Source organism: Poecilia reticulata, chromosome 4 (genome assembly GCF_904066995.2).
Source record: "Poecilia reticulata chromosome 4, P_reticulata-male-v2, whole genome shotgun sequence".
NCBI lineage: Eukaryota > Metazoa > Chordata > Actinopteri > Cyprinodontiformes > Poeciliidae > Poecilia > Poecilia reticulata.
Window position 1 is genome coordinate 3,089,926 of NC_088833.1, and position 15,206 is coordinate 3,105,131.

The 15,206-nt window shown below is 37.8% G+C and overlaps 1 protein-coding gene across 2 annotated transcripts in view; it reads right to left on the reverse strand.

The window, feature by feature from the left end:
- Window positions 1–15,206, reverse strand: part of bcar3 (BCAR3 adaptor protein, NSP family member) — a 107,647-nt gene that overhangs the window by 78,766 nt on the left and 13,675 nt on the right. For both annotated transcript variants that reach the window (XM_081605984.1, XM_081605983.1), the window contains 2 exons: window positions 7,361–7,501; window positions 2,307–2,421 (listed from right to left, as the gene is read on the reverse strand). In XM_081605984.1, coding sequence (XP_081462110.1) covers window positions 2,307–2,421; window positions 7,361–7,450 — 205 coding nt within the window. In that variant the 5' untranslated portion in view covers window positions 7,451–7,501. The remainder of the gene's footprint in view (window positions 1–2,306; window positions 2,422–7,360; window positions 7,502–15,206) is intronic.

The window sequence follows — 15,206 nt, forward strand, 5'->3', positions numbered from 1 at the left end:
GAAGAAAATCTGAATTCTGACAGAAAAATCTAAATTCTGACAAAAAAATCTGAATTCTGACAAAAAAATCTGAATTCTGACAGAAAATCTGAATTCGACAAAAGAAATCTGAATTCTGACAAAAAAATCTAAATTTTGACAAAAAAAATCTGAATTCTGACAAAAAAAATCTAAATTCTGACAAAAAAAATCTAAATTATGAGGAAGAAAATCTGAATTCTGACAAAAAAAATCAAAATTCTGACAAAAAAAATCTGAATTCTGACAAAAAAATCTAAATCCTGACAAAAAAATCTGAATCCTGACAAAAAAAATCTAAATTCTGAGGAAGAATATCTGAATTCTGACAAAGAAAATCTGAATTCTGACAAAAAAATCTGAATTCTGAAAAAAACTAAAGATGTGAAAACCGCAAAATTCAGAGAAAAAATTAACAGAATTCTTAGAGAATAAAGAATCAGAATTCTAACAAAAACCCGAATTTTGTGAAAACATCAGAATTTAGACAAAACAAAAATGAATTCTGAAAAAAAATTTGCATTCTGGAAAGACCTCAGATTAAAACTCTGATTAGATCTGATTAGAAGAAGCCAGAATAATTTTTCCGTTCAGGGGCTCTAATCCTCGTCCCTCAGTTAATCCTTTAAACATGATAAAAATGCAGGCTCCGGTTTCACCTTCATAGCAACAGCTCAAAGTAAACAGACTCACAGCAAAGATGCCTCAGATATGTGTGAGGTATGAGCGTGTGCGAGAGGCTGCGGCCATTTTCACCCTGTAATTGCTGTAGCTGAAGCATCTCTAATTGGACGGCTGCATTTTAATCTCTGCCAAGGAGGAAAGTACCTGGCACACATTCACACAAAAAATTATCTTCTTGCAATGCAACTGCTTTTAATCCTTAAAAAAAAAAAAAAAAAAATCACAATTTTCAGGCAAAGTTCTGGTTACATATATTAGAAATTAAGTTTCTAAGGATTAATGAGATCTAAATCTGAGCTTTGGGTTTGGGGGGCTGGCAGGATCAGATTAAAAAGTTTCCTTCTTGATAAGGTTGCTAGAATTGGATGAAAGGGATTCTGAACCATTTCTTGGTTTGGACCTCCCATCCGGCTCAAAGCGCATTCCCTCTTCCTTCTACAGACATTCAAATCTCAAACACAGCGACTAAAACAGGAAAGCAATGACCATAAATTTAAATAGATCAAACTAGAACAAATTGTAAGTGTGAAGAATTTTGATTTACTCCCAACTTGGTTCCTATTTTCGTTTTTATAAGAAGCTGCAGCCAGCAAAGCTCACAAATTACTGGCTTCACAATGAGATATGAGACTTTTTACAGCCTCTGCTTCCTACAGCGGCTCTGGAAAGATATACATCGTCTGAAAAACGATCAGCAGAGCCAAAAAAAAAAAAAACGTACGGCGCGGATTTTCAGGCCGTCCATTGTTTTGATTGCGGATTGCTCATTTGGATCTCCATTGTCAGCCTTTAATCTTGTTTTCCTCACAGCTGTGTTGACCGGAAAGATCAGCCGCAATAACTTGGTGTAGAGCAACGCCACGCATTACTCGGTCGCCGTGACGACGCAGAGAATTTACAGTGTAATTCACGGGAAGCTGTGCAAACAAAGCCGTTTGTCACCTGAAGCTGTGGGCTGGAAGACAGAATGGTGCTGAGGCCTGCTGGGTTTAATAGGTGTGTGTGTGTGTGTGTGTGTGTGTGTGTGTTCGCTCTCCCATCAGCAGATCCCTGAGGCATCAGCGCGTCTTCACGCGACAGTAATGCTTTCATCTCCTGCTCTTTGGCAGGCTGGAACTCCAAACTGGTTGATTCATCTATACGGATGAATCAATTAATGCTGAACTGATTTTCAGTTCAATGCCCCAATATCGATTCATAAAACATTTAAATTGAGTGTTAAGAAGCACAAAGTTTTTCTCTAACCTTTCTAAAGTGTGTAAATGAACCTTCTGTGTCCTGATGAAAATGTTTGTTGCCACACATTTTTATAAATGAGCTGCCTCATGCCGAGTTTTAAATGCTAATATAGGTGAAGATTTGGATTTATTTAAATTATTGCCATTTTGCTCTGGTCTAACGTAAGTGCACTGCGCTCAATTCTTGATTTAAATATTCATATTTTTACTAATGAAGTCAGTTTCTATAATTTGCAATATTAGTTCTTCTGGGAATGTCTTCCATACCCAAGTAAAATCTGTACCGTGTGAATCAAAAATCACTAAAATCGGATTGATTTTGGTAAATCCGAATCGCTGCCCGCCCCTAGTGGCCGATGAAGGTACCTCTCCTCCTCTCTCGCTCGTGCAGGAGGTGCAGGGAAGTCAGCAGGTGTAGGCGGTGGAGGTGGTTGTGGACGCCCAGCTCCAGCAGGTCGTATTCTGACAGGTGGAGCAGATCCTGGAAAGCATCACAAACAAACATCACCTTAAAGAAATCAGACACTTACTTACATGCGACACGGTTTTATTTTAACAATTATTATAGACGTGAAGTTAGTCAACATCTGTTTATTTATTCTTCAAATTCAAATCCGCTTATTCAAATTGTAATTTTCTCCTGACCTTTATTGGTACATAAGTTCTGTTACACTGCTCTTGACGGTTGGTGGTTGCCGTAGCAACCAGTAACTGTCGGCTCCTCCCCCTTTTCTGTAACTGTAGAAAGTGTTATAGAATAATCTGTTTTCTTCACAAGTTACATATATTTTAACATAATTTTTAGACTAATTTTAGTGGGATTAATGTGTAGTTTTGCCATGTTTTGTTTATGTTTTTAACTTTCATCATAATTAATGTGCGTTTTAGCCGTTTAAGTTTACAACCGCTAACTGCTAGCAACCGTTAACTGCTGCTGTGTAGTTTGTTTAGGGTTATTTACCGTATTTTCTCTGGTGGCTGTTGGACTGACGTTAACAGCTGCTGATTTTCTCTCTCGTTACAATAAATACAGTGGGGTTACACATGCTTATTGAGACAAAGCAAGTGATTAATGCTAATTTAGGTTAAATAAGATCACATTTAACGTTGGGTTTTAATATCTGCTGTAAAAATTTTAAATTTTTCCGACTGTTTCACAGCGTTGCAACAGTTAAACAACTCACCTAAAAAACAACCTGTATTCAACAACAAGTTGGCTTTTTCTGGGTAATTCAACACAGGGAAGCAAGAATTATTACATTTGTTCAGTTCACAGAAAAACCTTCAGTCGCACAGGTCCATTATTAAATTAGATGCTGCACATAACAGCACTGCTGTTCACTGAGGAAGTCAGAAAACAATCAGTCCAGGCGGCTTGGTGGCACCAGAGGAGTAAAAGAAAAAGCTCCCCAGAAGGTGCCACCTCCTCCCCTCATCCAGCTCCTTTAAAACATGTTTATTATTATTATTTTTCTTTTCCAAAAAACATTTCTCAGATAATAAGATTTTAATCTGGTCAGATCTTTTATATTTTAAGCTGTTTTGTGGCTTCTTTTCACTTTAAATCCAAATAAGCTGCTGCTGGCCACGCCCCCCAACTCAACATTTACATACTCACATGAAAAAGAAAAGCAGAAGTGGAGCCTCCTGCACAACCAACAGCAATGTAGCAATAGGATTGGACAATAAGGCTGAAAAACGTATCAAAATATAGATATTTCATAGTCGATATCAATAATTATTATATGGATAGCAACAAGTGGTTACTGGAAGAGACAACAAAACCCTCGCCTTTCCCTGCAGCACATACAGAGGCAAAATCAGCTGACCACACATGCTGGAGCTCTGATTGGGTTGCTAGGTAACGGGGTCGGGTTTGGCTGGGGTTGCTAGGTAACAGTTCAGTAATATCACTTAACAACTGGGAGGTTTTTCCAGACACCAATGATACATTAATGTTTAGATATTTTTAGAAGTGTTGAGACCCACATGGAAGAATAAAAATGTACAAAATTCTTGTTCACACAGCAAAACGCCAAACAACAACACCAAATCTCTGCAACCAAAATAAATTTTTCTGTAACCAATACAGAAGCAGCACAGTACATGATCACATTAGTAGTCTGAAAAATGCATCGCTCCAGCTGATCATTGCAGCTAACGTGCCCAGACAGGTCAGTAACAACATGCTGGCTAAAAAAAACATTCTCTACAGAAACAGGTGGCTGGCAGATCTATCCCCAAATCTCTCCCTCCCGCCATCTTTCTCATCTCCAGTCGCACAGAGCAGCAAGTTGACATGTTGTCTTTTGTCTTTCTCTCCCAGGTCGCACAGCGCTGAGCAACAAAATAAGCACTTTGGAGAGTTGACACAGGAGTCCAAAGATGTTGGTTTGGCTTGGCTAAACGTTCGGGTCGATGCAACAATGAATGAATGAAACGACGGGGCAGCGAGGCAGGAATGTTTCTGGAGCCACTTTATCAAGCAGATTTAACTGCATGTTTTAAAATTATGAATAATAATTAATCATATACCAGTTACTTCAACAATTCAATCAAAATATCTAATTTATTCCAAGTTTCTACAACATTTTTAACACGTATCCAGAGTTGGGTAGTAATACGTTACATTTACTTGAGTAGCTTTTTTGAAAATGTATGTTAGGAGTATTTTTACGCTATATTTATATTTTTATTTGTCTAATTTTATTATAAAGTATCTCTACTCTTACTTGAGTAAAATTTCTGAATTTTCTACCCACTGAATGAAAAATAAACATGTTTTAACCAGAAATTCATCATATAGACACACACCTGTAGTTTCTGCTAAAGTTTAAGTTTTTTTTATTGAAAGAAACTGATTTGGAAAAAAAATATTTTGCCCAATTTTCATATTTTCTGTTTCTCATATAAATTATTTTCATTTCTATCCTTAAAATACCAAAATTTCCACATAACTTTATAATTTTGGTTCATCTGATGTAATTTTTAAATATTAAATAATTGGTAAAAAGTTTACTCAAGTAATGAGTAACTGAAAATTATGAAATACTTTTTACTTTTACTTGAATAATTTCTTGGACGGCAACTTTTTACTTTTACTTGAGTACAATTTTTGGACACTCTACCCACCTCTGGACTATCAACATGGAAAATTAGATTATAGAGGAAATAAATCTGCTGTTCAGTTCTTATCTTCTCTCTACTGATTAGCTAAAACTAAAGAAAATATGATGAACCTAAACCACTAATCTACAACACAAACAACTTTGTTTTTCAGCTACGTTTTGTTTATAAGTAAAAGATGATAACTGTTCTTAAACCTGATTAAAGACTTAAGTTATCCAAAAAGTGTTTGACTGTCTTATCAGGAGGAAAGTTATCGGAATGGCCTAATTAGGATTTTCAGTATCTATTTTAATCCAAGAGCGGAAATTAAAATGAAAAATAAAAAACTACAATAAGCAAAAAGTTTCTAAGATAGCAGGGTAATTAATACAAAGTTTAGCTTTTAGCATCTCAGCGCCAGCAAACAACAACAGGTCATCTGAAGTAAGAGAGGAAGTAGAGAGATTTTGGAAATAAAAGCTCAAAATCGAGGCTTGTTTGCCAAAACAACATTTTTTGGAATAATAGATCAGATTGTCCAGCATTCATTATTTTATCTGTGATGCATTAATAAAGTTAATAATTTGGAGCTACGAAGAATAAAAACAGTGAAGTCCTTTGGCACATTGTGCATGTTGGAGGGTGTTGGTTGTACTGTACGCTGGTCGAGTCGCTATGGAAACAGAAACTGAAGTTTTCACAAGAAGCCAGATTATCCTGGAGCCACTGAGTCGGATATTGTTGTTACAATATGCAGAGGGAGTTTAGCAACGCTGCACTGAGCTCATTATAACAAGCAATGGTTAAAAAAAACAGACCGCGGTTGAGAGTCTGAAGACCATTGCAACTGCAAATACATATTTTTGGTCAAGTTTCTAGTGCAAGTATCTGATTTCAAATATATTTGAAATAAGACAAAACTAACCAACAAGTAACTTTTCATATATTGGAGCTTTTTTTTTTAAATAAATACTTCCTTAACGTTAATGAATAAGTAATAGTTACACTGGCATTTTAGTTCACTTGTTCATAAGTGAAAGGCCGTTGTGCCGTTACCTAGCAACCTCAGTCCGTCACCTAGCAACCAAACTCTAGTTCCACTGGCAGATTATTTCACTAAAATATATGAAAATAGTTTACTTTTCATCAATATTAAGTAATTATTTACTTAAAACAAGCTCCTACATCTTGCTGAAACGTGTAACTTCTTATTTCAAGTGCAGTAAGATGTTTACACTGGAAATAGACCAAAAATACTTGGTAAAATTTTGCATTTTTGCAGAGTGCAATTGTTTTTTCACTTAAACAAAATTACAGAAAACACAGTGAAACTTTACCATCATATTGAAATAATTAAACACATTTTTTCCCCTTGAATGTGAAGCTATTTAAGTTTCATCTAAAGTTTGTTTTAATATCATCTACCATTTGGGACTAGAATAAACCTGAACCTGAAAGTTCATTTTTCTGTCGGTGCTTCTTTAAACCACCGGTTTTCCATTCTATAAGTACTTTCTACGTTTATGGAAAGCTTTAGCAGCGGGACTGGAATAACTAACGTCTTACACTGGCTCATCCCTCAGCAAACAGCAGCTCAGGATTCAGAAAGAAGCTGGTAAATGTCTGGATGTAAACACGGCCTCTGCTCCATTAGGGGCCGTTCAGCGTAATGGGCCCCTGATCCACTTTTATTGGGCTGCTTTATTAAACTGCTGTGGGAAACACTCTTAAAAACCACCTCTCTTCACACTGGCATTCTTAGAGCAGAGATGTTTTCTTCCTGCAGTTACTGCAAAACCTCAATGGACAGGATTGTTTCAAAATCCTCGGTTCAACAGTCCGTCGGTGTCTTAAGAATCCGACGGACAACAAAGTGCCTTTTATCTGAATGATGCCTTTGGCTTGTAAATAAATCTATGTCAGGGTTATGCAAATGTTGCATCATGTTTAGTTTCAGAATGAAAGGTAAAAAATGATTTCCCCAAGCAATAAAGTGCAAAATTAGAATTAAAATTTGGAATCAATGTTTCCAGAAATATTGAAGATCACTTAATAGAGCAGATTTTTGTTGGTTGTTCACATAAAATCCCCCCCAAAAATATTAAAAGTTTGTGGTTCTAAAGAGACAAAATGTGAAATAGTTCAAGCCAGACCCTGTAGATTGAAAAACAAAAACTCTTTTCATCCTAAAATAACTGTAAAAATGATGACGGCAACAAATTAAACCGTTTCTTTGCAACTGCAGGAAGCAGATCAGCTTCATCAGCTTTTGGAAATGTAATTTTTATGTATGAAACATGTGGTAGAATTACCTCTACACCATCATATTCCTGTTCCAACAGCATGCAGTACTGCGGCAGCCCAAGTTGGCTCAGCCAGCGGGAAATAGACTGGTGCTTCATGGCGACGCATACGACCACACAGGAACACAATCAGAGGCATGGAAACTGCACCTGAAAAACATTTTAAAAAAGAGAGAATTTATTCATTTCACACAAAAATAAAAACAAACCTTAGATCTTAATTCTCTCTAAACGTCTGATAACATGTTTGAAGCAGCTGCTGCATTCAGTCTGAGCCACGGGAATTAAACCAACTTATCTCTGCCTCTCATCCCTCCTGCCAAGTGGCCTTTCACAGCTAATGCAGTGGAATTCATCAAATCACGTTAAGGTTCCAGACAACACACCCTGACATGAATACTTTACATTCACAACATTTCTTAGTAGGAAAAAACAAAAAAAACAAAACAAAACACAGATTTTCAGCAGGAATAGACAGAACACAGACGACGTCAATGTAAGACGCAATTCCTGATTTAATGTAGTTTCCACACTTCCAGCTGTTTGGAAGTTTCACAGGTAATGAAAACCTTTTACTGGTTTTATTATTTTTGATCCAACTGGTTTTCAACTGATTTTGCTGAAGAAGAAAAAAAAAAAGAAAAACCGACAACTTTGTCCAGCGAGTTGCTTCCACTGCCATTAGCCTGCTTCAGATTAGCACCACTAGCTAAAAGGTTAGTTATGCTGAACTAGACCTAAAGCAGTAATTACAAACATTAGCTACAAAGCTTGTTGTATATTGTTCTCAACACGGTTGTTGATAATTGCCAACTGTAGCTTATTTTGCCTGACTGACCTTGGTGAGAAACCATGCAGGACATCAGCAGATCGTTTACTGCTGCCTAAAACCATTTCCACCCACTTCAGAATAAGAGCATGAATAGAAAACGTCAAACTGCCCAAAGAAACCTAAACTGTCAAATTCAACTGAAAGTTTTCAGTAAATTAGTGCTTTATATGGAAAAAAATAATTTAGGAGAAACAAAGTGTGTTAAACATTTTTAAAGTTAGCAAAAAAGTTAAAGCACTAAGCGAAAAATTAGCTTGGTGTTAGCGCATTAGCAGAAGTGTGTCCACAATCTGCACATTTCCACTCAAATGAAACTCTTGTGTCTTCATTGCTCCTCTTCTTAATGTGACTGGCAGCAGCAGGAGGTCAAAACTAATGATGGAAATTAGCATTAATACGACACGAGCAGGATGATAAGCTTGGCCGTTTACTGATAACTGATCTGCAACAATTTTGTGACAGAGGAGGGTAGCTGTGACAAAACATTCACCAGACTAATCAGGCAACATCCTTAAAATATTTAAATCTCTTAAAAGGAATGTGTATTCCACATTAACACCTTCAGCTCTTCCTGCTGAATACTGGAGGTCTAGACACGTCTGATGACGACTCAGATAGGTCCTGATCAAAACATCCATTAAACCAAAAACCACAAGACAATAAAAACAAACATAAAACAAATGTTGATTAGTGCTTTACGTCAGTGATTTTACAGCAAACATTTTTAAGAATTAAACTGCTCCTGTTTTCTTTACCAGATATTGATTTGTGCTTTATGATAAAGCAATTTGTCTGGAAGAGAAGTTGGCAAGCTGTTGATTAATAAAATCTGGTTTACAGAGCTCATTCTGCCGATGAAGAACAGGACTCATGTCCGTTTCTTTTTACCTTTTAGATAAAACCACACAGCAAAACTGCTGTTTAAACTGTAACTAACACCCATGTGAAAGCAAAGCCCCACCCCCAAAAATATTGAAAAATTCCAATAAAGTGGGCGGAGCCAAGAGGCAGTGAGGGGCGTGGCTAAGCGGGATGAGCAGAGGCGCCATGTGGAGTGGTGATTGACAGCACTAAGACCCGCCTTCTAGCTCCGACTGTTTCTAGTTAGCACTGCAAGAAGTGGTTGATTGGTTCCACAGATTATCTGTCTCATACCATATCTCTAAAAAAATATATATTTTATTATAAAATTTACATACTGCAACTTTAATGATCTATTTAGAGAGTTTACTAGCAAAAAAAAAAGTCAATCTCAGGGTTACATACACTTTTTGAGGTATTTTGTTTCTGTGATAATGAAAATATCCATCATACTGTAACTGATGCAACTTGTCAATTGACTAAACAACCAAACATTTTTTGCTTCCATATCATGTTGGCTTGAAATTAGTAACCAATAAAAACATTAAACATGTTGAAGCAACAGAGGTGGAAACTGCTTCAACATGTTTACTCAAGTAAAAAGTCACAACATTTCTTAGGAGAAATAAATTACTCAATTAAGAGTAAGAGTAAAAAAGTAATTGGTAAAAAAAACTCTACTCAAGTACTCAGTAACTGATCAAGTTATCAATCAATTAATATTTAAATATACAAGCTAATTTATACAAGTAACAAAATCAGGCAAAAGAAAATGTTTCCAAATCAGTTTCTTTCAATAAAAAACTTATGAAACTTTAATAAAAACATCAGGTGTGTGTCTGTCTGGTAAATTTTTGGTTAAATCATGTTTGTTTTTCATTCAGTGGGAAGAAAATCCAGAAATTTTACTCAAGAGTAGAAATACTTCACAATAGTAAAAATACTCCCAAAAGGTTGTTTTTTTTTCCAAACATGTTACTCAAGTAACTGCAATGTAAGTAGTTTCTACCGAACTCTGTGAATGAAACGGACTGATTCCTGTTCCAGTCGGGATGAGCGTGACGTGGGTGGCAGGGCACACATGGCCGCTGACGGTTTACAGCCTCCTTGCTTCATGCCTGTGTGTGTTTTTATTCAGCGTGTGCGGGGAAAGACGCGCCATCAGCGAAAACACAACAAAGGAAGCTTTCTCAGAGACTGAGCACGTGCGGTAAGCCACCTCCTCACCCCATCCAATCTCAGTAAGAGATGTCATGGGAGCGAATGTGATGTCACTAAAGGTTATCAGAGCCGCGGCTCTCGAGGATTCCTCCACTACCATCCATCATGTGGATGATTCGGATCTGATCCACCGTGGGCCACCATGTCTCTTTGAGAAAAGGAGGATGGAGTCCTGTCAGAGTCTATCCAGTGTTTACCTTAATGAAGAGTGGAGGTCATTCCAGCCTGTCATTCACACTGAGATATTCAGGACTACCAGCTTTATGTTTCATGTTGTTCAAAACAAATGGAGCGTTTTCTAAAAGTGTAGATAAGGAGCTGTTATCTACGGTGGCCCGCAAGTGAAACCACTTCAACAATTCACTAAGCACAACTGCAAATCAAAGGAGCAGTATTACGTATTTTCTACGAATATACTGTCATTTTATAGGACAATCAAGTAACTATGCTAACTTCAGTTGTTAAAAACAAAACTATATATATTAAAAATGATTTAATAGAAATCTGACTTTGTAATTTAACACCTTGGAATCTGGTCTCTGTCTCTTTAAAAAAAATCCTGCTCTTTCTGAAACTTCGCCTTCAGGAAGTCATCACAACATGACTCCTCTATTAACCCTTTAGCAACAATTTCACCAGCGTTGCTCTGAGCAGCAGCTCCTGTAACGAGCTCAGCACCAGGTGTTTGCTAATTGCTGCTGGCTAGTCTGAAGGAGCTGAGTGGGAAGGCTGGGAAGCTCCTTCAGAGAAAATGCATCTCCGAGGAGGAGCTGCGCCTAGAAGGCGGAGCTTGGTCCGCCAAGGCGTTCTGGACAGCTGAATGGTTGCCATGGAGATTAAAGGACTTCTCAAACATCAAGGCAACACTCCAGGTAGGTTTTTGATGAAGGAATGACATAATAACATCAAGTAAATCTAAAAAGAGTCAGTTTAGTGTAAAACTGCTCCTTTAAGAAAACACATGGCAGCAGTTATCACCACTGCCATTATAACTTGGGACAAAATGAATGCTACATTTAAAAAAATACATCATATTACACTGTTTTCATCCTAAACTGCATGTTTACTTTTTCAACAAATACGATACCACACACTCATGTATACAAAGCTTTAGGCTTCATTTGCTATTTCATTATAATCTCAGAGACGCACTTCGTGCTGATGTTTTTGTTACTAGTCAAAGCCAGTCAGCCATATTATATTAAAATCTTTTGGAGTATTGATTTAACTACTTGAAGATGAAACACCCTGAAAAAAATGAACCAAACAATTTTCAGATAACAAAATGTTCCAGTTTTTCTGACTGGCTTTGACTAGTAACAAAAACAAAACTGAATTCTTGCTCTTTTTTCCTCGAACACTATGTTATTTGTTGATAAAAAGTCACAAACTTTCACACAATTTTTCACAGGATTGCAAACTACTAACTCTATTAAGAGTTTATGTGCATAACTGTCTTTAGTAAAACCATTTCAATTGGCGAAAATTTAAAATCGAGAGTTTTGACCGTCTGGAAAACTAAGTCGGTAGCTTCTGTTGAACCTTCCTTAGGCAAGTCGTCTGGAGGTTGAGTTTTTCTTTTTTTTTACTTTTAACATCTAAACTAGGGCTGGACAATAAATCAATAACAATAAATGTATCAACAGATGTGATCAATACAGAACCGCACAGCATTCTGGGGGATGTAGGCAGAGGAAAGACTTTACTCGCTCAATCTAACAAAGGAAGGCAAGTCACATCAACTCACTCTCTCACTCTTCGGTTACCTAGCAACTCACTCACTCTTCGGTTACCTAGCAACTCACTCACTCTTCGGTTACCTAGCAACTCACTCACTCTTTGGTTACCTAGCAACTCACTCACTCTTCGGTTACCTAGCAACTCACTCACTCTTCGGTTACCTAGCAACTCACTCACTCTTTGGTTACCTAGCAACTCACTCTTCGGCTACCTAGCAACTCACTCACTCTTCGGTTACCTAGCAACTCACTCGCTCTTCGGTTACCTAGCAACTCACTCGCTCTTTGGTTACCTAGCAACTCACTCTTCGGTTACGTAGCAACTCACTCACTCTTTGGTTACCTAGCAACTCACTCTTCGGTTACGTAGCAACTCACTCACTCTTTGGTTACATAGCAACTCACTCACTCTTTGGTTACATAGCAACTCACTCACTCTTCGGTTACCTAGCAACTCACTCACTCTTCGGTTACCTAGCAACTCACTCACTCTTCGGTTACATAGCAACTCACTCACTCTTCGGTTACCTAGCAGCTCACTCACTCTTCGGTTACATAGCAACTCACTCACTCTTCGGTTACCTAGCAACTCACTCACTCTTCGGTTACCAAGCAACAACCTGTTGAGTAACTTGCGCAGCAGGAGTTTAAGGTTTTGCCTCTGTGCTTCTAAAAAATAAAAATAAAAAATGTGTGAACGGAGGAAATGAGTACAACAGCTTGAGATGAAAATGAGGATAAAGCAGAAAAGGTCGCATCATCAGTTGGGCAGTATCTCAGATATTTCGAGCAAAAAAAACTAATCAATAGTTATCGATATTGACTGATATTATGTGGTGATACGTTTTTCAGCCACATCGTCCTGCCCCAACATAAAATTTCAGTAGTTTGATGTAGAAACGTGTCAGTGAATCAGAAACAAAATCACATTGTCTTTTCGTAAGCCGTTCACACAGAAGGAAATCAGTAGCATGAACAGCAATGCAAAAAATTATAATAATCTGATTTTAGCAACAACAAAATGAAATCAGGGTTGAGCATCAATCAGACTGGTGAGCTTTAGCATAAACACATCTAAGCTAGCTGGTAAAATCTGGTAAACGGTATAGACCATTTTATTTACCACCCACTAATACTTTCACTTCTTTAAAAGGAAATTAGGAAGTAGATTAACGTCAAACTGCGTCTGTGTGATTAAAGATGAGCCAACAAGTCTGAGAGGTTTAACAACTGGAAATAAGCGAGAGGTACGCATGCCAGTGAAACCACTCTGCCTCCTTGTTCGTCTTTTACTACAGACATCAAGACTTTGCAGTGCATCTTTCAGCCAGATGATGGGAGTTATGGCTGAGCAGCGAAGACGACTGAACAGATGTGCGTCGTTTTGGAGCGTGGAAGCTTCTCCCCGACTATCAGTGGTTTATCTTGTAAAATTTTAAGGGGTTACACATGGCTGGTTGGAAAAGGTTGGAAGATAACAGAGCGGGGGGGCATATAGGGAGAATTATATCGCTTGATTTGGGAGGAAAACACTCAAAATTTCTTGGTTTTTAAATTTTAAATATGCTCATTATTAAAGAACGAGGTGGACTCTGTCACTCGGGAGTTTGTCTTCCTCTCCTCTTCCTGTTGTTTGACCTCAGCTGTTTCCCATGACCACATGTCTCTAGAGCATCCATTTTACCCTGGAGTATAAATAGACTCACGCGTTTTATGATCTAAACAGGCCTGGCTGTTTGACAAATACTCGCCACATACCAAAGTAGCTATGGCAGAGAACAAACTGGGAGAGCAGAGCAGCGAATGCAGCATCAGAGGACAATCTCCCCTTTTACTCAGCTTCTCTCCAATGCCAGCGTTGGCCGTCCTCTGGAGTCCAAGGGTATCCATTTCAACAATCACATTAGACTGACAAAGAATCCAGCCAATTAAATTAGGCTGCAAAAAATAACAACAGCATCACCACCACCCAGATTCCTCCAGCTCCTGATGTTGTGATGCTGGAAATCAGCTGGTAAGCTTAAATAAAGCAAGTTTGGACTATGCAGATGTGTATTTCTTGGTAAATACATTTTAACTTCAGTAATTAAGATGCTATTTTGGTCATTTTGACGATATTCCACCAATCAGTTAAGTGTATTTATATTTCAAATTTCAGCAACAAGGCAGTTCAAAGTGCTTTAAATCATAAAAATACAAAAATCAACAGTTGAAACATTACATTTTCGAAGTGCCGTCATTACACATCGAAATGTTGATTTTCATTTATTATGTTTCAGAAGCAGCCCTATCAGCTGGTTTTTAGTCTAGATTTAGAGGAACTCAGTGTTTCGGCTGTTTTGCAGTTTTCTGGAAGTCTGTTCCAGATTTGTGTTGCATAGAAGCTGAATGCTGCTTCTCCATGTTTGGTTCTGGGGATGCAGAGCAGAACCAGAACCAGAAGAGGTCTGGAAGGTTGCTATGGCAACAGCAGCAGATCTTTAACGTGTTGTGGTGCCGAGCCGTTCAGTGATTTAAAAGCTAACAGAAAATGTTAAAGTTTATTCTCTGGAAAGGCTGTAGAAGTGGGTGATCTGCTCCATCTTCCTGGTTTTAGTCAGAACGCCAGCAGCAGCGTTCTGGATCAATTTTCTGATTGATTTGTTAGTCAGACCTGTGAAGAAGCTGCGACTAAAGATAAAGGCACCGAATGAGTTTCTCTAGATGTTGCTGAGACATCAGTCCTCTAATCCTGTAAATGTTCTTCATGCGACAGAAGGCCGACTTTGTAACTGTCTTTATGTGGCTCTGAGGGTTCAGGTCAATCTAAGACGGCATTCAGACAGGAGATGCTCGGTATATCAGCAATGGTATTAAGGCCAAATATTTCAACTTCAGCTTCATCAAACTGCAGAATATGTCTGAAAGAAAAGGTCTTAGTTCCTACTTTTAAAACTGTATTCTTGCTTTTTGTGTTGGTTTTAGAGTAACATCGTCATCTCTGCTGAGTGGCATCTAAACAGCAAGAGAAAATGGTTCTGTTTTTATACAGTGACTGTAAATATCTGAGTTAATTTTACCTGTAGGAATTAGTCGTGTAGAAAACATACACAAAGACAAAGGCAGGTAAGTTGGGACTGATTAAACCCTTTCACCTCCTTTTCTGCTTTTACCACTACAATTCTCATATTTCTTTCCCCAGTTCTTTCTTTTCCTTCCTCGC